This window comes from Mus pahari, chromosome 10 (genome assembly GCF_900095145.1).
Source record: "Mus pahari chromosome 10, PAHARI_EIJ_v1.1, whole genome shotgun sequence".
NCBI lineage: Eukaryota > Metazoa > Chordata > Mammalia > Rodentia > Muridae > Mus > Mus pahari.
Genome location: NC_034599.1, coordinates 58,398,474 through 58,421,767, shown reverse-complemented (window position 1 = coordinate 58,421,767; position 23,294 = coordinate 58,398,474). Strand labels below are relative to the sequence as shown.

The window sequence follows — 23,294 nt, the reverse complement described above, 5'->3', positions numbered from 1 at the left end:
ACTCAAAATGATACTTGGAGTCCCTAAGGAATTCTGTCTGTCATTATTTTGCTGTATTTATTGTAATACCAGCACTGAGGATGCTGAGGCAGGAGGATTGAGAATCTGAAGTCAGATTAGGCTTTATAGCAAGATTCTGTCTCTGTCTGGGAGAGGGAGAGACAGAGAAAAAGGAGAAAGGGATGAAGGGAGAAAGGAAACTAACACCAAATAACTAAGAAATGAACTAATAAATGCATTACTTGTATTGACCTATATTAATAATAACTATTTTTCAAAAAAGCACGTTTAGTTTGATAAGTTTGTGAATCCATTAATAGAACATGGCTGGATTTTGGTGCTTCTGTATTCAGATTTGATATTTGGAAAGGGGAAGAATGTTTTATAGCCTTTCAAATAACTGTGTGCATTCCTCTTTGACTTTGTACCAAGCTTGGGTGAGATGATGTTGGCTTTAATATGGACCCTGTGCACCAATAAACTCTCAGTGACTCAGAACTTAATGGGAATAAGTTGCTTTTACAAAGACAAGTAACTTCTCAGAATCATTTTGAAAACAGTTTTGCACTTGTAGAGCCCCCAAATGGTCTCAGGGCCCTTAGAGCCCCTCGACCATAATCTGAGACTCCCTGGCTTTAACCTGGGACAACAGAAAGTATCGTCCTTTTGACCGTGAATCTGTTTAATATGAGAACGTTTTCAAAACTTAGCAAACATACCTACTGTATATTTTATACCTTCCTAATAAAATAATTTAGTCTTTTTCTACTGCCTCCAAAAGACAACTATTAATTTTAGCTAAACTGGCACTGCATATATATTATATAAAGGGCTTAGCTGGGATCTCGCATAACCTCTTGATTTATAATTCTTGATTTCTTGAATCTTGTGCTCTCATATTGGTCCAAGTCACTAAAACGTGGGTGTAACCCTACTGTCTGTATTATGGGTCTGTCTTAGTCAGGGTTTCTATTCCTTCACAAACATCATGACCAAGAAGCAAGTTGGGGAGAAAAGGGTTTATTCGGCTTACACTTCCATACTGCTGTTCATCACCAAGGAAGTCAGGACTGGAACTCAAGCAGGTCAGAAAGCAGGAGCTGATACAGAGGCCTTGGAGGGATGTTCTTTACTGGCTTGCCTCCCCTGACTTGCTCAGCCTGCTCTCTTATAGAATCCAACACTACCAGCCCAGAGATGGTCCCACCCACAAGGGGCCTCTCCCCCTTGATCACTAATTGAGAAAATGCCCCACAGCTGAATCTCATGGGGGCATTTCCCCAACTAAAGCTCCTTTTTCTGTGATAACTCCAGCTGTGTCAAGTTGACACAAAACTAGCCAGTACAGGGTCTCTGGATTATTACAAGTCGCATGTGAGGTCTGTCACATGTACCTTCTTACTTTTAAGCACTGGAATGTCAAAGCTTTTTTAATCAATGGGAGCAGTTCTAGGTTGCCTCTGGGATAACGTCTGTGTCGCTCAGCCTCTACCCAATATGCTTCCTTGAATAGAAGAAAAGGCATGGAGTTACTAGTGCAGCTGTTATAACAACATGGTAGGATGTGATGTAGTCAGTATCACCAGTTACAGTTCAAAGTGGAAAATAAAAAGGCTGGGATCTACTGCATCAGACCATCCAACTTATGGATGACTAAGCGCCTAGTCGGCAAGAGTCACCAAGAGCTTATCTTCAGCTCTTTGAGTACCACTGTAAGGGATACCCCTTAAAAAGAGGAGCTAAGTAACAGCCAACCACAGGGTAATGAGCTAAGTAATGAGCTAGCAGTTCATGTGGTCTGCTACAACAATGGAGGCCTCCCAGGAAGGCCCTCCAATTTGTCTCATATGGTCTTAGCTGTATTCTCCATTTCTATGGTTGCACTGAAAGAAAACCCAGTACTAGAAGAACTAGCCTGCTGGTTGCAAAGAAGCAGTCTGCATCACATGCTGGGTGTCTGTGGAAGTGTGGCACTGGAGAAGGCAGGGTGGGGGCAGGGAAACCATTGCCCGTAACCAACACCAAGCACCAGAGATTTCGTAAAGACTAGACTAGTGGAGTAACATGAGAGACAGCTTACTAGTGTCCTTTGTTTGATGTGTAGTGGGGACGCTCAGACACTCAACTCCTTATGTGGGACAAGATGGAACATTCTATAAAACTGGGAACAGCTGACTACAGTGGGACACACCTCTTATCCTTGCTCTCAGGAGGCAGAGGCAGGCAGATCTCTGTGAGTTCGATACCCAAGTCTGCACAGAAAGCTCTAGACTAACAAGGACTACATAGTAAGACCTTGTTTAAAAATAACAACAACAAACCAAAACCAAAATACCTGAGAATAGTTTGCAGGTGATAAGAATAGCCACAAGAAAGGAAACCAGGAAGACTGAAGGCCCCTTTCTGCCACTTCTGGGTTTTTCTATAATACAGACCCAGAGCATTTTACAAATCCCTCTTGCCATTCTTTAAATTTGCCATAAATTCTCTAGATTAGTAAGCACAATTGTAGAGTGAAAGGCTGTGAATGAAGAGTGTGCACGAGCCAAGGAGCTGGGGATGCGTGTGACCAAGCCTGAGTAAGATCCTCGGGCACGCCGTGGTTACTCATGTTCACTTGTTCAGTGAGATCCTGTCTTTTAACATGGACAGCAAAAGAGGAAGACACCCAATGTCAACCTCTAGCCTATGCCCTACACACAGGCACACATGTTGCACACATACATACACCATTTACAAAGAAAGAGAAAAGGAAGGAAGGAGGAAAAGGAAGAAAGAAATGGAAATTGTCAGACACAAGGGCCTACCAGCAACATAAAGAGGGGCTGTGTTCAGATAGCTCTGATAGTTTTGTGCTTATAGAAATAATAATGATCCTGCATTTGTTTTGAAATTTTAGTTTGGCTCAGCTGAGGTTAGGAAATGAATATTAACGAAGGGAACACTTGCTTTCATAGCCTGTGCTGGGCATCCCGGCCTGGAGGGAGGATGTCTGAGAAAGGTGAGTGGATCTTAGTGGAAGCGAGGGTAGACAGACTGTGCTACGGTCTTGGTGTCTTAAAACAGTGCGAATAGGCTGGGCATGGTGGCATATGGCTTTAATCCCAGCACCCAGGAAGAAGAGCCAGGCGGAGATCTGTGAGTTCAAGGCCAGCCTAATCTACAAATAGAGTTCAGGACATCCAGGGCTCTGTTACACAGAGAAATCCTATCTCAAAAAATAAACAAAAACAAACCAACAAACAAAACCAGTGTGATTAGAAGCTGGAGAGAAGTGTTTCCTGCTACTATAGAACAGTTCAGTTCCCAGCATACCTGTTAAGCAACTCACACCCACCTGTAATGCCAGCTTCCAGGGTCAGAAACCCTCTTCTTCAGACACACACACACACACACACACACACACACACACACACACATATGCGCGCACACACACATGCATGTAATGTTTTATTTTTTAAATTCAAGATAGTATATTACAATTCTGTGGCTCAGAGTCTACAGGGGACTAAAATAAAAATTCCAGCAGAACTGGTTTTTGTTGGAGGCCTGATGGGAAGATAGGGTTGTTCATAAAGGTTCTTGGTCCTCTCTCACCATCTTTAAGGCCGACAGCTCCCTGGGCCTCCCTTGGATTATCTCACTCCTTACTTGCCACTCTCCTGACTGCCTCCCCCACTCTTAGGGATTCTTGTTGTAAAGAATCTTGGTGTACCTAGAAAATGCACAAGTCTTTATTTTGAGGTCAGTGGTTATCAGCCATATTTCCCTTTGCAGGTGGCCTAGCGTATACATAGGTTCTAGCATTAAGATGTCTGCCTGCCACAAAAACAGAAAATTAAGATGGAAAATTATTAAAGAGTTGTTTTCTCTTCTATAATTTTATGCTACCGTTTGGAGAGTCTTCTCTTGTATGTTATGTATTTAAATTGGTCATGTGAGTGAAATATAAAGTAGTTGGAATGTATAAGAATTTATAGATTTAGGTGACCTTGGACAAAGCCCTGATCCCCGATTTCCTCCTCTATAACAGGATAAGGTTGAGGCTGATGGTTTTCTCAGACCCCCAGTGTTCCTAGTCTGACCTCTGACCTAACTACACCTTTGTAGTTATATTCTTTTTTATTATAAATTTATTTATTTACCTTATATCCCGATTAAAGCTTTCCCTCCTCCCAATTCCTCCCTCTCTCCTCCCCTCCCCATAACCCACCTTACTTCCCTTTCTCCTCAGAAGAGGGCAGGGTTCCCATGGATATCCACCACCTTGACACGTCAAATCAGTAAAACTAGATGCATCTTCTCCTATTGAGGCTAGACATGGCAGCCCAGTTTGGGGAAAGGTATCCAAAGACAGCCCCTGTCCTGCTGCTGTTAAGGTCCCACGTAAAGACCAAGCTGCATAACTGTTACACATGTGCAGAGGACCTAGGTCTCTCCTATGTATGCTCTCTGGTTGACCGCTCAGTCTTTGTGAGCCACTAGGGGCCCAGGTTAACTGATTCTGTAGGTTTTCTTGTGGTGTCCCTGGCCCCTCTGGCTCCTTCACTCCTTCCTCCCTACTCTTCCACAGGAGTCCCTAAGCTGCCCCTAATGTCTGGCTGTGAGTCTCTACATCTGTTTCCATCAGTTGCTGGGTGAAGCCTCTCAGATAAGAAGTATGCTAGGTTCCTGTCTGCAAGTTCAGCCGAATATCATTAGCAGTGTCTGAGGGCTCCTGCTCCTGGCATGGGTCTCAAGCTGGGCCAGTCCTTGGTTGGCCATTCCCTCAATTTCTGCTCCATCTTTATCCCTGCACATCTTGTAGGCAGGACAAATTTTGGGTCAAAAGGTTTGTGGCCGAGTTGTCCCAGTTCCTCCATTGGTAGTCTTGCCTGGTTACAGGAGATGGCTGGTTCAGGTTCCATATCCCCCATTGCTAGGAGTCTTAGCTAGGGTCTCCCTCCTTTATTCCCTGGAGTGTAGTGTTATTCTAAAGTATGCTTTCTCAGTGACGTAGACACAGTGCTCAATACCAAAGCCACAGTTGGGTTTCTTGCTGAAGCTTGCCTGGTTGTTCTCACCATAGTATTTACTCTATGCTACCAGCATTGTAAGAGCTTTCACCTATTATCAACAAATGTACCTTGTGGATGTGCACAACATAAAAATAAACTTGACTTTAAAACAAAACAGAAGCCAAAAGTGATTCCCCAGGGCTAGGAGATAACTCAGGCATTAAGAACACTTGCTGCTCTTCCAGAGAACTCAAATTCAAGTCCTTGCAACCACATCAGTCAGCTTAGAACTACCTGTAACTCTAGCTCCAAGGAATCCGGTGCTCTCTGGCCTCTCTGGGCACCTCAACATATGTAGCATACAAACACACATGCATGTGCACACACTCACATACCCACTCACACATGGACATGTCAATAAAAATCTAAAAATGCCTGCTTACTTTTGCTTTATTGGTGGTGTATACATTGCATGTCATGGGATGTCCATGTTGCTTATCACAGAATGTGTCCTGTCCCTTGGAAGTGCACATACCTCATAACATTAAAATAACTTATCTTTCATCTTATCTTTCATACTATGAAAATTTCAAAGTGTTTTCATATCTGTTATTTCACATGATTCTCTATAACAATTTTCTGAGAGTGCTAACAGAAAATGGGTGTATGAATAGGGCTAAGTAGCCAGTTCTTAAAGCTTTGTGTATGTGTTTACATCCTTGATCAGCGGTAAAGAGGTACCAGTAATTTGTTGGAAGGCTGGCCTCAAGCACATGAATGAAGCACAGACTTACTCCTGTGCTGCACATGCGACTACAAAGTGATCAAAGGCCTTTTACATTTTAAATTGGGCATCATCTGAATGAGAAATTTCACGCTTCCTTTTATCTTTACTTTAGAAAGAAGATGTAGGTACGAACAGGCTCAGGAATGTGTTTACATCACACTCTATCCCGCAAGCATTTTCCTTATCTTTTTATCGTCTCAATATATGTTATTTGCTAATATGTCTTCTAGGACATTTACCCGAATAGATTAAATGTAGATATACAAAATCCTAAGAGTTACAATATCACAGCCATGCATAAGAACAACATTGAAATCCTACCTACCTCTGTTCACTTTCACATGTGGAGTGGTTCCCTAAATTATTTGAGAAATTAATAGTCATTTTCTAAAATGACTCAAACCATTCATTAGTCCTTCTGTCTCTTTAATTTTTAAGTTCATATACATAAAACAGAGAGACTTTCAGATGAATTATAAACTCATTTGCTTTTCAGATGTTGTCTGGTGTTTAAACACTGACATCAAAGCAAAGCAATTATCAGAGTTCATTTGGTCTGAAGCCCCCTTGCATGAATTGCTATAGTTTTCCTTATGCTGAAAAAGCAATATGCCTCATCTCCTGGATTTGTCGGTAAAACCCCTTTCTCTGCAGCAGTTGCACTACAGGCTTGTGTTTGGGCTCAGTAACCACAAGGAGGCATGGAAGCATCTCTCAAAACATGGGACGTGGTTTTAGTTTTTAAGAGAATTCTACCTTCGGTTCATCACAGCACCTCTTCCTATCCTGCTTGTGGGGGTGCATGGCTCAGGGTTAGACCCACTTGTTTCTAGAGGCCTGATGCGAGCAGAAGCTGCTGCTCTTTCGTGGGATTTCTGGACAGTGGGGACATGTGTGTTTTCCCTCTGTTTCATCTCCAGTAAAAACAAAGGAACCATGAGACTTTCTTAGTACTAATAATGCCTTTACCTTTCCTGCCCTTTGAAGGTTAAAAGTTCTTCTGACCAACAGCTTCTTTAATACGTGAGTTCCTTGAATAGATGTTTCTGACAGCAAAGGGTTTGACTGAACCCTGTGTAGCATGATTTTGTGATCCAGCTTCAAAGTGCCGCATGATTCTAAAGCCAAAGCAATCCTTCAGCCCGAGCTTAACATTCTTAGATGGCCTGACCACTCATGTTAAATGTCAGATGTTTTCTCCACACATTTGTAATTTTGGCTATTAGGAGCTTTGTTGGTATTAAAAAAACAAAAACCTCTATTGCAGAGCTTGCTACATAGCGTGTCTTCCACCCTGGCTGCATGTAAAGTGCAGACTGAAATCTTAGGAGTTTATTGTTTCTGCAAGATGCTGCAGAGGGAATACATTTTGACCTAAAAAAAAAAAAAAAATGCAGACTGTGCCATTCTGAAATTCCCATCTGCCACTCTTCTATATCAGTATGCTGTCTCTGTTTTGACACTTTGTTTGCCTTTTAGGGTACTCCCAGTATGTGAGAAAACACATTTTTGATTTGGACGTAGAACAGAACATGCAGCTGGGGAGGCTGTGCGACATCATAGGTACAGTAAATAGTTTTACATCAATGACTGTCACAACCTTAAAGCAGATATTGGTTAAGTATTCATTATTTCTTATTTCCACCCTCTACAAGGAAAGAACTTAACATTCTAATTATTTTCTGAGTATTTTAAGTAACATATTTACAGTGAAATCAACTTGAATTTTAAAATGTTTGAACAACTACTCAAATAGTTTTCTAAATTCTTTTTTGAATAACAGTTTCTCTCCAATAGACTCAAATAATTTGAGTTATTGGGTTCTTGCAGTGAATGGAGTCAAAATTCTCTATGTGTGTCAAGAATGTCTATTCTGTCTTCTGGGCAGAGTAAAAGTGGTGCCCAAGTGAAGAGTGGTGTCTCCACTGTGAGAGTGGGAGGGAGCAAAGGTGACTGTGAGAAAGCATGTGCCTTGTGGAAGGAATTCCTAGAGGTGCGAACCTGGGATAGATGGAAATGTCTCTGCATGAGTCAAGTGCTGGAGGGAGCTCTTCAGTCAGCTCCCAGCTCAGACCTGGGTCCAGGAGACAGAAATACACAGATGCCAAGGCTTAAAAAAAACAAAAAAAAGATTACAAGCATATGCAATAAATCAAGTTAGTTTGTGAGGAACTGGCTCAAAATTAAAGGTTAAATAAAAATTAGATTTTTAGAAGTTTATAAGAACTTCTTTGTTAAAATATAATCGCTTTGTCTCTTATTTAAGCAATACAAGAAAGAATTTTATATTATCAATGGCCAACTTAGCTGGCTCCCTGGAATGGCATACTTTACATGATTCATAGATATTTCAATATCATTATTATTTTATAAATGCCATTTGGTAACAAAAATACATCAGTACTAGAAATTTACAGTGTCCTAAAATAATAATAGTATAATTGCTTTAATATGTTATCTAGGCACCGATGCTGTGTTTTTGCATCACACAACAAGCCCTTTAGTGATGTGAGATTGATTTGTTAGTGCTGAGCTATTTCAACTAAAAGCCTGGCTGGCTAGAACCACTGAGGTGCAGCAGAGGGCAGACTTTGCTCTGATTTATTTGAATTAATTTTTTCCTCAGCTTTTTATATACCCTTCTATATATAGTACAAACCACCACAAAGGAGTGTTTTTATAGAAGTTCCTTATTATAGAAGAAAAAAGTATTAAGCTACAGTTTTTGAATAATCCAGTAATTCTGTCTGTACCTTCAAAGATGACATTTTGCAGCTATAGACATTTCTGAGAGATCGTGCCATTTTCTGGCACATTATCATTCTGATACAGCAGTATGACCACACAGCCTCCTCAAGAGCAGGGCGGTGCAGAGGGGACCACCAATGGTCAAAGTCCTTTCTTGTGAAATAAAACTAGGAAAAGGAAATGAAAAGTAATTTGGGGAAAAAACCCACTTCTTTTATTCCGTTAACTACTAGTAAAGGGCACTGGTTTTCCTGCTTATTCAGGAGGGAAGTGGAGACTATCTGATCACACTGCTAAAACTTGCCACTGGCTATTGGCTGTGACATCAGGATTGTCTGGTAGAGGCCCTTTAGCTAGTACCTTTCAATTTCTAGATGAGTAACAGAGGAACCGATTTTGACTGCCAATCAAAGAAACTTTCATCTTCATAACTGCTCCTTTCCATAGCTAACAGTTAATTGAATTTGTAGATTCCTAGTGAAATCACACTTACCCTGTATATTACAGTTAGTGATGTATATTGCTTTGACATAAATGAACAAGAGAAGTGCAATTCTCATTTTGGTTTCTTATTATTTGAAGCCTAGAGATTTTTTTCCAAGAAAAATTCTTCTTCTGTTACTATAGCTATTTTTGCTGTTTATATCCTATTCTTTTATGGTTTTCTTTAAAAACACACACACACACACACACACACACACACAAATCAAAGCAACAATAAGAACACACATTTGCCTTTTAGGCTCACTAGTTTGGTAAGACACTAGTTTCTTCTCCAAAATGCAAGGCTAACAATAAATCACGTGATCAGTCAGCAATTGGATACAGGTTATTTAATTACTGTCTGTCCGGCTACTTCATTTTGACATTTATATGGCAATCTGGTTTCAAAATAAAGTGGTAGCCCCTTAAATATTTACATATATGGAACACCTCCATACCAGCCTTTTACCGGGCCAGTTTAAGAGACACTTTGTCTTCATAGGGAGAGATTTTTCCTGCATGCCATATATCTCACTAAGTGAGCAAAACATTCAACCATCTAAATCTCTGTATTCTTCTAGATCCCCAGCTAACCCTGAGGACTTACTGAGTAATTCCTGTGTAGTCTACATTGTACTGTGGCTGGGGGACATGCAGAATATAAACCTTGAATTTAAGGGGCCTGGTGAAGGCTGGTGGGAACTCAGTTGGGAGAGTGCTTGCCTAGCATGCATAAAGCCTTGACTTTGACCTCCAGCACTGCATAAGCCTGGCCTGGGAGTGTAACCCATAATACCAGCACTTAGGGAGTGGAGGCAGGAGGGTCAGGAGTTCTAACCCAGAGTCTACTGCATAGTGAGTTAAAGGGCAGCCTGGGCTACATGAAACCCTGTCTCAGGGAGGAAAAGGGGGGGGAGCTTGGATTAATAGACTGAAAACTTAGCAGAGGTCACAGATGACACCACTTCATCATAGTAAATCAAGGGGTTAATCAAAAGGAGCCCAGCTGCAGAGGGCATGGCAGGGAGTCACACTGACTGTGCCATTCGGTCAGCATATCCTGTGTTTCCTTTCTTTTAATACCTTAAGCCTCTATACAGGCGACTTAACATCCCACTCTACAAGTGAAGGAGCCAGTGCTTAGAGAAGTTAAATAATGTGCCCAGGGACCTAGGAAGTAAGCTAGAATTGAATCAGTCCATGTTCTGTGTATTCTGCCACACTGAACAAATCAGGCTAGCAACCCCTCCTGACCTTCGAAGCCCAAGGTGACACTTTTAGCCGACCCTCCTCTGAACTCCCCAGAGGGCCTGTGTGACTTGTGCACAGGAAATGGCTGCTCCTAAAGGCTCAATGTCTCCATCCACTGATCCCTAGGTTTTCTGGGATATCAAGCTTTGTTCCTATTCATAGCTAGATCAGTTAGTTATTTTATGAACTAATAGCTCCACTGGCTGCTAATTTCCATCTGCACTCCCTAGAATGTTCTGCAGCCCAGAGTGAGTAATCTCATCTCACTCTTCCGTTTGAACCAGATAGTCAATTAAGACTTTTTCTATGTGCGAGGTAAGAAGCACACCTTAAGGAAAAAAGCAGTTGGGGCAACGTTTTCTTTGGAGCAGGAATCATTAGATTTGCTCTGAAGTAATATATTCCTGTCCAGGATAGGGTGGGTTTCCGAGGGAATCACTGATGGTCATCATGAGCCCATTTATTCTACCAAGTCCTTCCCTGAACTGGCCCTGTCAAATCCAAGCATAGGGTGCCAGTGAAATTTCATCAGCTTTCTAAAGTTAATGGGTCTGCTTTATAATTTGCTGACCTGAATGGGATTCATTCCCAGTGATGTTAAAGAGAATGGTTAAGTCAGATCCCTGTGCATTGTCTGAACGTTTGCTTCACGGTCCCTCACAGTATTGTGTACTTTGTTGGTGGTAGTGTCTTCTTTATTAGAGAAACATAGTACAGAAGGGCCGATTTAGATTACTGAGACATGCAAAGCCAATGTAAATGAACTTGGTGTGGCTTTTGGATGTGCTCTTTGTTTTAAACCACTGTAACATCAATTGGATGCCAGCGTTCCAATTGAGTCACTTACCTTTATATTAGTAATTAACTTTGTGCCTGCTATTTCTTAGATGCCAACGTCAATGTCATCTACATCTGTTCCCATCCTATGACGGATGAGTTAAAGCTGTACTACAGAAAACTCCTGAGTCTACAAGCAGCTGTCAAAACGGGGTACTATGGGGATAGGACTGACCTGCAGAACAGGTTCAGAATTATCACCCCTGAAGCTGTAAACTTCTTCACTGTGAGTTTGCTTTCTAATTACTATGGCTTCAGGGATGTAGTAAAATTAAATTGGAAATTTTATAACTTGCAATGCTCTGGTACACATCAGTGAAATATTATTGCAAGTTTAACAGCTTTGCTGATTAGACGACTAGTTGGACTGTAGGAAATAAATACCACAGTTTAACTTTCAAACTTAGCCGCATTGCCCCTGTCCTGTTTCTGTGGCAGAGCCTAATTGCAGCTCCTGGGAGGTACAGTCAAATGGGTAGATTTACAACTCTTATCACCCCTTTTCTTAATCTCTGTGGAGTTGGCCAGGACAGTGAAAGGCTTCCTTATACTCTTGGGGTCTTCTTTATACCCTCATCAAATGCTGGCCTATCCAGCCATAAAGCTACTCAGGGACAGAGTGTGGACCAGGGCCCCCAGTGTCTGACGCTCACATAGGCATTCCTTGTTAGTCCATATTTTTATTCCATTAGGGGAAGTGGCCTTGATGTTCCACAGCATGTGGTTCTCTATGAACAAGGCTCATATTTTAATGTACTGGTTTATAATGGATGGAAAGGACTCTCATCCCTGCATTAGAGCTGCTGAGAGGTGGCTGGAACCACGAGGGCAGAGTCCTAGTCGACGGCAGTACAGCAGATGAGTTGAAAGGGACGTCTCCACATTCTAACCAGAACTTAACTCCCCCAACACATTCTGTTATCTGATGGGCTATCCCATTTTGAAGTTGGTTTCAAAAAAAGGAAGACTGCATTTGCCAGCAGATAACACTCTCCATTTATAGATGAGGCACCCCATACGGATTGGCAGAGAAACTAGTGGGAGGGAGGGAGTTTGAACCTGAGGAAGTTGCAGCCGGGGGTTTCAGGAGGGGAGTGCTGCTGTAGCCTTCAGCTGTGTGAAGCACCCTCAGCATCCACCCTTTTATCAAGAGCAACATCTCACCCACCGAGGACACCTCAGCAGTCCCCACAGTGTTCTGTTCGGCTCTGCCTCACTGGCTGTGGAAAGGGAGGAGAAGCACAAACTATCACAACGGGGTCTTCTCAGACCCTCCATCAAATGCAGGATCTCTGGTGCTTCCTGCCTATCTCATGCCCTCGATGGCACAATTGATATGGATGCTAGGAAGCAAAGAAGAAAAACACCAAAAACCATTGTGGTTAAACTATTGCTATTCACAGAGGCAGAAACTCACGTTCACACCTGCTGGCTGCCAATAGAGTGTGTGCATATCTGAAATGGAACAGGCACTAAGCAGAAAGGGGGATTTGTGATAAGGGTGGTAGGTAAAGTAACATTTATTGGATTCTTAGTATGTATTTTTCACTTGAGTTTTATACAATGTGGCGACACTGAAATCATTGCTGTTCTTTTATGGCTACAGAAACCAAAACTCATTTTCTAGTTCAGTGTCCATAGTAGGACCAGATTGTGAACCAAAATCTGTCTCCTGTAGGTCACTATTACACACTGGGATAACTGCTTTATTTGTGGGTGACCCAGTGACCTCGGGCAAGCCTCTTTAGCGTTCTTATCCTCTGTTCTTCATATGAGACAGGGGATGGACTGGGTAACTCCAGAGTGCTCCCCACGTCTCTCCCTGACAAGGTTGCCCTGGCAGTGGCCTTTCCACTTCCAAGCTAGAGCCAAGCAGCAGCACCCTTGACAGCATGAGCTCCAGCCACGGCAGGTCCTGGCTGGCAGAAACAGGTATGCAGATTTGAAGTGCTTAATATTGCTGCTTGAAGCATAAATTCAAATTATTTGAGTGATTAATCTCTCATAGGCAATCAACTTTTTAAAACACAAAAATTAAGCTCCCTCTTTCAAATCAGTTCTGCTCCTGTTTAGCTATTGCTTTATTTCTTTTTAATGGGTCTGAGAGATTGTGTCAGTGCTGATTTTCATTCAAATGGATGGCTTTGAGGAGATTTTTAAAAGCATGCCAAAAATCTGTTTGTGCATCTTTCAAAGTTACTATATAAAGCTAAGATTTGTAATGGTAAGTGTGCAAGAGTCATCATGCCATTTTTGGAGTATTTTAATGTTTTTGAAGGCATTCTTTGTCACAGGTCAAAAATAAGAAATAAGTGGTGGTAAAGAAAACTAGCCATAAGGAGCCGGGCATGGTGGCGCACTCGGGAGGCAGAGGCAGGCAGATTTCTGAGTTCGAGACCAGCCTGGTCTACAAAGTGAGTTCCAGGACAGCCAGGACTATAAGAGAAACCCTGTCTCGAAAAACCAAAAAGAAAAGAAAAGAAAAAAGAAAAAAGAAAACTAGCCTAAGGAAGGGGATTAGGAACAGTCTAGATCTTCGTCATCTAGGATAACCTCCTGTCTAGAACTGATGAAGCAGATTTTCTCTTAGTGCTTAACAAGGCCTCAGGTCAGTGGCATGTCCTCTGCCACCACTTACTCACACCTGAATCTTAAAGCACACACTGAGGATACTACATGGTGCCATCGTGCCTGAAGACACCAGCTGGCATGCCCAGACATGACATGGAGCAGGAGTGCATGCCTGTCAACAGAGATGTGTAAATCTAGAGGGGACAGAAATCTACCCCAGTTGGCACAAGTACTCAGAGCTTGAACCTGGTTCTTGTATCTGCTTTCCTCTCTTCACAGTTCATAAGCACCCAGGCCTTCACTTCTTGTTTTGTAGGATGGGCATACCAGCTGTGCTAACTGGGGGTCACATCCTCTACTTTATGGTCACAGCTGTATAACTCCGGACAAATCATTCATCTACATGGCAAGGACTGCTGTCTTGATCAAATGAGAGATGATATGACGAACACTTTGAGCTTCTATTTTAAGGGTTTATTTTATTTTTAAGACAGAGAGAGAGAGAGAGAGAGAGAGAGAGAGAGAGAGAGAGAGAGAGAGAGAGAGAGGGAGAGGGAGCTCACTGAGATCAGAAGAGGTTGCTGCCTCGTCTAGAGTTAGAGTTGTTGTGAGCCACCGGATGCGGGTGCTGACTCCTCTGGGAAAACAGCAGATGCTCTCTGGAGCCGTCTTTGCAAGTCCAGCTGTGAGCTTCTTATCTATCATCAAGTCCTTGCTGTACATCAAGTTCTGGGTATGCTTTATTTCTTGCATATTTCCACACAGAAGTAATTTGTGGGAAAGGAAAGCGATTGGAAAGGCAGGACAGGTGATCAGTAACTACAGCTGAAATCAAGTGACAACAGCAAAAGAAACTTCGGGAGATCTGAGGCCCAGACTTCACCTCCTGACTTGGAGGAGGGGTCCAACAGTAAATTAGCTAAATCTTCTCAGAGGAACTCTGGGTTTTTCCTCCCCCTGCCCCCTTTTTGGGCGATAAAGTACAAGATAAAGTTCTACCATCGCAGCCATTTTTAAGAGTTCAGTTCAGTAGTGTTACATACATCCACACTGCAGATTTTACGCATTTAAACATTATATAATAAATATGGAAGTGCTCTGGCTTTGCTTAGGAGCTCTCTCAGAGCTGGAAAGACACTTGACTATGAGGAAGGAAGGCAGAGTGCTCCATGTTCAGCTTCTTAACTCGAGGCCGTGAACTGAATGAGAAGCCATGAAAACAGACACTGAGATAACTGCTAAACACACTGTGCTCAATAGTTAATTCAAAGTCAGTGACTCTTGTTTATGTCACGCGGCACAAACGTCCTGTAGCCTCAATGCTGACTACACAACCTGTACACCCTGCACTATACATGCCTTCATAAACAAACTGAAACTTGGTTTTTTTGTGTTGCTTCTGTGTTTGCGTGTTTTGCCTGCATATGTCTGTGTCCCATCTGTGCTTGCTGCCAACTGAAGCCAGAAGAGGGCATTAGATCCACTGAAGCCAGTTTCAGGCAGTTGTGTGCTCCCATGTGATTGCTGGGGACCTAACCCAGGTCCTCTATACGAGCAGCAAGTGCTCTTAACTACTGAGCCATCCTCCAGCCCCAAACAGTGCCATCTAACACTGCCTAAAATGCCTCTGCTCACCTGGAGACCGAGGTGTGTTATGCATTACAGTGCTTTCACTCTATGTCTTAAAGTTTCTATTGTTATGATGAGCACTGTCCACAAGCAAAGTGCAGAGGAAAGGGTTTATTTTATTGTAGAGCTTAGAGTCTATCATGAAGAAAGGTCAGGAAGTGAAGGCAGGAACCTGGACTGACGAGCTTGAAATAGAGACCATGGAGGATAGCTGCTGACTGGCTTGCTGTCTATAGCTTGCCCCAGCCTGCTTTTTCATGCAAGTCAGGACCACCTGCCCAGGGCAGCATCACCCTCAGTGAGGCAGCTGTATGTTACCATGTGATTGCTGGGAAACTAACCCAGGTCTTCTGCAGGAGCAGCAGTGTGGGCCCTCACATCCATCTTCAATCCAGAACCTGCCTCACCGGCTTACCTTCATGGGCTTACCCACAGGAGTTTAACCACACGGGCTTACCCACACGGGCTTACCCACACGGGCTTACCCACACAGGCTTACCCACACTGGCTTACCCACACCAGCTTACCCACACGGGCTTACCCACACGGGCTTACCCACACGGGCTTACCCACACCGGCTTACCCACACAGGCTTACCCACACGGGCTTACCCACACCGGCTTACCCACAGGCCGATCTAATAGGGGCATTTCCTCAATTGAGGTTTCTCTTCCCAGATGACTCTAGCTTGGGTTAAGCAAACAAAAACTAACAAACACACTGTGCATACAAACTTTCCTGCTTTTATAGGAATATGGTTTAATTACAGGAATCAAAGACATTAGATACTTTCCTACCATCATTACCAAGCAAGTTAAGTATCAAACTTGTGTCTTTGCATTGCATTCTGTTAGACTGATCTTTAAAATTGCTGTCAGGGGCTAGAAAGACAGCCCAGCTGACTGCTCTTCCAGAAGACCCGGGTTAGGTTCCTTATCCACCCGGCAGCTCACAAGCACCTATGACTCCAGTCTGAGGGGGTCACATGTGCTCTTCTGCCTTCCACGGGTCCCTGCAAAAGCAAACACTCTGCACATAAGGCCTCAGAGGGACACACACTAATAAAAATGTATTTAAAATGCTGCTGAGTTGCTGAGTCATAGTTTTAAAAATCTTTCAATTAATTTTGGCTTGGGATAATAATTTCTAAAATGTCCCTATGAACATTTTTGGTATTTTGTATTTATGCAAAGTAGCATTTTCAACATTGAAGACAATAAAATAAAAATATTAATAAATTCTGAGAAAATAGTGAAAATGTTCTATGCCCTCCAGCATATTCCCCAAGACTTAATTTTTTATAAAAAATAGATAAGCATATAATCTCATTAGTATATGAATTTGCTTTTATCTTTAATAAGTGATAAAATTATATATATGCCAAAGAATTGTTTCAAAATTATTTATTTATTATTAATAAAAGTTTGATTTGTATAACTATTTTATAAACGCTTGGAGTTGCATAAGATTTCTCCTGGGAATAGGGATGACAAGTAGGAAAAACTTGAAGCAGTCCTGCTCTAAATCACCCAGCAAGTTGCAGATTCATTCGAGTCTGATTTCTAGCTCATATCTCTTGTCACACACTTGGAAGTTATAGATCCAGAAACCATTTATGAACAGATGCATTGGATATTCTTAAACACAGTCATTTACATTTCTGCATTTACATAAATAAATTTTCCTTAAAATTATGCAAGGTGCTACCTCTTAAAACCCCTTGAATTCCCTTAAGGATCCAGTACCTTTGCACTGTATTATCAGCATGACATTTTAATTGTTTTATTTTTAAGAAGTTTTTCTCTATTAAAAATTACTATTACTATCATTTTTATCATTGTCCCAATGTTATGCATGTTCATGACCTTATTTCATTCTTGTAGCAACTCTAGCATACAGATAATTGTTTTCTCTCTAGTTACTACTAATTATAAAGAAATGGGCTTGTGGAGTCTGAGTCAGAGTAGAACTGGATTGAAAGCCCAGCTGCATTTGATTACAAACTTTCAGCACTTTCTTGGGTTTCATGCTATCCCATCAATAATAGGGAATGAAAACACTGTAGCACTCTTACAGTAGACTCAGTCTAAGCTTCTAATAGTCCATCCTTGGGCAGTGGCTTTTCTATGCCTCTCTTCATCTTAGAAAGGCCTCGCTGTGCCATGAAGTGTACTTCACCCTCTACCTACTCTACCTTTTTCATGATGGTTACTGTGCCATTCATCAGGTGCTTACCGGGTCCCACGTACTAGATCAATACTTGACAGTGCATTATCTCATTCAGTCCTCACAACATCCCTAAGGCTGGCACTGCTATCCTCTTCTTACAGATGAGGAAACGGAGACTTGTAGAAAACAAATAACTTTAATATAGATTAAAACATGTAGAAAGAGAGAGGAGAGAGAGAGACAGAGAGGGGAGAGAGGGAGAGACAGGAAGAGAAGGAGGGAGGAAAGGAGAGGGAAGGAAAGAGGCAGAGAGGGAGGAGAGAGGGAGAGACAGACAGGGAGGGAAGAGGGAAGGAGGAGGGAGGGAGGGAGGGAGGGAGGGAGAGAGAGAGAGATGGAGGGAGGGGGGAGGTCTTATATGTGCTGAAATGTGGTGTATGAGGTTTGGTGAGTGCTGACCATCTAGCTGTCCTCTCCCCCTGCTAGACATGAATAGAATTCTTGGATTGAATGAGTCAGACACAGGAATTTCTGAGCCACGTCTACCTAGTCAAAATAGGGGTTTTTAAAGTTTGTATTGGAAAAAATTTGAATATTGCTGAAAATTTTAAATATTTTCTCTTCAGGAGTGCTTTCCCAAGTGTTGGCTAGCACCCCTGATAATCACTGTAAAGCGCATGCTCTCTGAAAAGGAGTCTGTGGTGAAATGTGGGTGGAGGCTACCAAGTCAAATGCCTTTCTCCTCTGGGAACATTTAAAGTGTTGCCAGATTAGGAGTCTGTATAGAGTCTATGTAGGGACGAACACTATGGGCCCTTCTCCTTCATTTTTTTTTTTTTTTTTTTTTGGTATTGATTTTCCAGATGCTTTAGTGTTAAACCATGCCAGAAGTGTTGTGGAGATGCATCACTATTATCCAAAGGCTGCCAGCCTCTTTTCCTTCTGACAGAAGGATAATTCCACGTGGATCAAATAAATACAGATGTGTAGTAATTAGTTCTATTCCCAGTGAGCCTATTTCCAAAACACTAAAGATGAGAGCGATTATGGACCCTCACCCCAACAGCTTTTATCAATTTAAACTGCTAAACAACAGGATAGGTCATAACCCAGCCTGCTATTAATAATGTATTTATTATGTACAATATAACAAATTGGGGTAGGGCCTAGAAAAAGATTCCTTTTAAGAGGAGTGACTTGATTATCCCCCAGAAGCATCACATGTGCCTGGCCACTCACCTGATGTACAGTCCCAAGGCAATCAAAAGAATAAAAAATCTCATCCAAGGAGAAGAGGCCTACATCGTGGGCGGGATACTCCACAGAGACGACTTAGCTGTGGCTGATATGCTGAATGTCCCCATCCTGGGCTCAGAGCCTGAGCTGGTTCACCTTTACAGTGCCAAGTCTGGAAGCAAACGGATCTTTGATAATGCTAATGTGCCAATGCCTCCTGGAATATATGACATCTATACTTACCAACAGGTATGTAGGATAACTTTCTTTACTCAAGTATTTTCTGTCCCCTTGGCCTTGTACAACTTCAGGTAATGTAGTTCCAGCCCTGCCCTGTGAAGACTGTGTGAATGTTGAGTCACTCTGAAGAGATCTTCAACGCCTCATGTTGTTTGGGTTTTCTGTTTTCTATTCTGTGAACAGAGCCCAGTGCCTCTCCTATGGTAGGTAAGTACGAAAGGACCTTATCCTCAGCTCTCTTTATCTTTCTGAGACAACCTTTCATTAAGTTACCCAAGCTGGCCTTGAGCTTAGGGTCCTCCTGCCTCATCTTCCTCAGAATCTATGATTACATGTCTGAACCACAAAGTCTGGAGGCCTTCATGTTTTAGAGAAAGTTTCTACTGGCATTAAGGAAATTACTAAAAGTTCCATAATATTTACCTTTCAGGTTAAGTTACTGAGTGTTGGTAAATTACTTACTCACCAGTACTAGTCTACTGTCAGTATTCAGCAACTCCATATCTATCAGTTCATCGGCACAGTCATCACCCAGCAATTTAATAGGAACCTGAGAACACAAGAGTCTGTTTTGGAAAAGAAGGGGGCCTGGAAGCTTCTGAGTGTTAGATGAGACTGAAGAGTCCTGTATACATCCTCGACTCCAGAGACAAGTACTTCAGCTCTTCAGGAATGGCTTGAAAAGAGTAGGGCACCTGGCCCAGAAACAGGAAGTTAAATGGCTTCAGGAATAAAACCCCTGGGGTTTTCCTTTGGTCCCAGTCTGTGGCTTGGTACTCCTCCATCAGCCTCTAGAAACATTTCATTCTAATCTAGCTCCAGCAGGTATTCTCCCAGTTAACTGCTATCTTTTTACATGATGAAGAGAATGAAAAGATTAACTGCTGTCTGTTAATGTTTCCTAACCTCTATTTCTGAACTTCTCTTGACCGATTCATCCTCTGAGCCAATCATAAAGTATATCCTTTCCCTCTTCTTGGAAAATTAAAGAACCGTAAGCATTGAGGCAGCTAATAAGGGTCAGAGGGGGAATCTCCCTCTACTCTCAGTTGCTTAAGTCAGGATGTTCTGCACGACACAGTCACTGAAACCAAAATGAACCCTTTGGGCAAATCACACTTTAGTGAGACTATTTTGAAGTTGCTATAAATACATTAAGTTGCCCTGAAGTGTTGGAGTCCTGCTATAGAGAGTTCCTGGCCAACACACTAGCGTATAGCAGAGATGGTCTGGGGTTCTAGCTGAGGAGTGATGGCCAGGCTTCCACTGGAATGGGGAGGTAACAAGGCCAGTTGCTTAATTCTGCTTCCTAATAGGATTTTTTGGCTGATAGATTTAATGTGAGAAAAACAGATTTTTTAAATGATACAACGGAACACACAAACTACACTAAACAATCTTCATGTCTTCAAAATGCATATACAAAATTTGTATTGAGTATTAGTTCCATCTTCATTGACAATAGCATAGGCAATCTATGTTCTGCGATATTTTAGAACTTTATACATTAATTGTGGTTAAAGGTCTGCACACATTTAATATACTACAAACTCTGTCTAGTGCCTAGCATCCAGAAGTAGTACTAAACCCTTCTCATAGACCCTCAGGATGTTATTTGGCATAAACCATATATTGGTGGTACAGCAGTCAGCCAGACTGTATTTGAGTTCTGTGCTTACCTGGAAGCCATGCATCTAATGTCAGCAAGAATTGAGGTTTTCCACAGAGCCTTTCCCAGACAATAATGGCTCTACCCAATCAATTGGAGCCTTTCAGTATTGTGAATGTGCAGATGGTGAGGAATCAATCCTGATTTTTAATTGATGTACATTGTAAATTTAAAGTGGGTGAAAGATGTGATTATTTTAATTTAGGTTAATAAGTATTCCTGGGTCTTAGTTGGATTTTCACAGTGGTAATTTTTCTGCATCTGCTCTTCACAAACATGAAGTGAATCACAACTAAAAATATATTACATTTTTTAAAACATACTCAAACAGAAAATGATAAATGTTTGGAAATAGCATAAAGTCATATGGTTTATGACTGAATTTTCTAATCTAACAGTGAGCATTTCCTGTTCTGATCCATAAAATAACCAAGTAAGTCCCTTTCTGGCATGTGCTCTGTATGAAATATTGACAGCTTTGGTTAAATAATCAAAAATGGCAATGCTATTTTAAAGCACTGTTCAATTTTCACTTAAAGATAGCACATAATTCTTTCCAGCGGTGTAGTCTTTACAATACTATTGATCGTTTTCATTACTGTAGGGGATCCATCCACAGGCACCCATTTATAGGAGTCTCAGAAGCAACAAATAATAGGATTTGGAGGAAACACTGATTGTGTTAGTATTTGAAGCCTCCAAGTATACAATATACCTAAATACACAATTTTTAAAGGCTTTGCTGGAATACCTTTCCTTAAACTAGCAAAATAATGTTTTACCCAATATTAAGAAGCTAAATAGCACCCCTACTTCTATAACTTGTGATCATAGGACACACAGATTACAGCAATATATGATTAATAGAAATAGCATCTCAGCTAACTGGAGAAAGAAAGGCTGCAACCTGGTGGACACATTAGGAACCTCCTTTGGCTGTGTTCATAGCCATACAGTATGTAGACAAGAGCACTGTCATTTAAACATCCAAATTATCAATAATTACTACTTGATAATTAGGGAGTTTATACAATTTATTTTCACCTTTATTGAATAACTCAGTTTTATGAGTTGTCTGGGGACTCCAACTGTATCTACTTTGATATCTCCTCCATGTTGTCATGCCGTGTAGCATCTTCAAAATACTTTGCCAAATAGACACAATTCAGGATAACACACTGTGTGTTTAAATAAAACCATTTTAACTTTGCAGTTTTAGACCTCAGCAGAAACATAAATATTCTCTTTAGTTAAAAAAAAAAAAGAATCCATTTGGTAGTCAAATGAATAGATGTGCTGCACAGTTTAATGTCAACTTGACACAACCTATTCTCATCTGAGAAGAAGGAAATCAATTGAGAAAACATCTCCATAAGATCTGGATATAGGTGCATCTGTAGGGCATTTTCCTAATTAGTGATTGATGTGTGAAGGCCTAGCCCAATGTGGGTGGTGCCATCCCTGGGCCGGTGGTCCTGGGTTCTATAAGAGAGCAGGCTGAGCAAGCCATGTGAGGCAAACCAGTAAGCAGCACTCCTCTGTGGCCTCTGCATCAGCTCCTGCCTCTGGGTTCCTGCCCTGACTTCTTCAGTGATGGACAGTGATGTGGAAGTGGAAGCTGAACAAACCCTTTCCTCCCCAAGTTGTTTGGTCATGGTGCTTCATGGCAGTAATGATCATGTTAACTAAGACAATAGAGAACAGGAATATTACTGCCAAGTAGAGGATGTCACAGCCAAGAATAGCATGGGTAGTTACAGGAGACACTTGCTCAGTGTTGTTTTTGCCTTCTGGGAGGTACAGACAACAAAGCAGTTTTGTGACCTAATGAGCTATTTTTCTTTAAAGCTATAATAAAATGCTCTTATATAGGATTAAGTAGTCTTGCTTTGGAAATGTTTTTTTCTGACTCAAATACAACACAAATGACTTATTGACTGGTACACAAGTTATTCCTCTGGCTCATCCTCTGACCTCTTTCTATACGTCCTCCTTCTCCAGCTGTCTGCAAGGCTTAGATACACAGCCCATGGACAACAAATGAGTGTAAGGTCTGGGGTCATAGCAATCCAAGGGAAGTGTTGCTCTGCCACTCAATGCTGTATGATGATGGGCAAGTCAAATTACTCAGCCTCTTAGTATTAAGTGCAATCACTAATGGCACCTTCATTATAGGTTATTATATTAAGTGGGAAACTCACATATAGGATACATGAGCCAAGCACTGGTTCCTACTGAGTGTTCAGTAATGTTAGTTATTGATCTTACTATTATTTTTGGATTAAAGCATGGATTTCTAGCCCTTAAAATTTCATCTATTTAAAAGGCCAGTTATTCAGACAGCATTGTTTTATATCAAATGCAGGGCAGCTGACATTCTAGGAAGGCTGTTTCTGCAACTGTTTTTTTATCTCTGTTATCTGTCTTTCTCTATAATACATTTGTTCATGTCACTAATACAGTCAACTTGGCCAAATGGCCAAACAAATGTATGTTAGCGATGGAAAATGTCTTATACATTACAGTATTGTTTTAGATTACTGTATTTAAAATCTCAATGAAGTTTTCAGGACAATATTTTTATTGTCTTGAAATTATAAAAATAATATCATTTGAAAAATCAGTAAAACACCTAAGTTGTTATGAAAGAAAGGAGGCAATACCAGGATTCAGTTAT

General features: G+C 41.5%; 1 protein-coding gene across 4 annotated transcripts in view; it reads left to right on the top strand.

Annotated features, from left to right (window-relative positions):
* Iqch (IQ motif containing H) overlaps window positions 1-23,294 on the top strand; it is a 184,620-nt gene that overhangs the window by 89,307 nt on the left and 72,019 nt on the right. For 3 of the 4 annotated variants that reach the window (XM_021207472.1, XM_021207470.1, XM_021207469.1), the window contains exons 12-14: window positions 7,264-7,347; window positions 11,154-11,329; window positions 18,685-18,957. In XM_021207472.1, the coding sequence (XP_021063131.1) occupies window positions 7,264-7,347; window positions 11,154-11,329; window positions 18,685-18,957 (533 nt within the window). The remainder of the gene's footprint in view (window positions 1-7,263; window positions 7,348-11,153; window positions 11,330-18,684; window positions 18,958-23,294) is intronic. The other variant, XM_021207473.1, reaches the window with a different exon arrangement.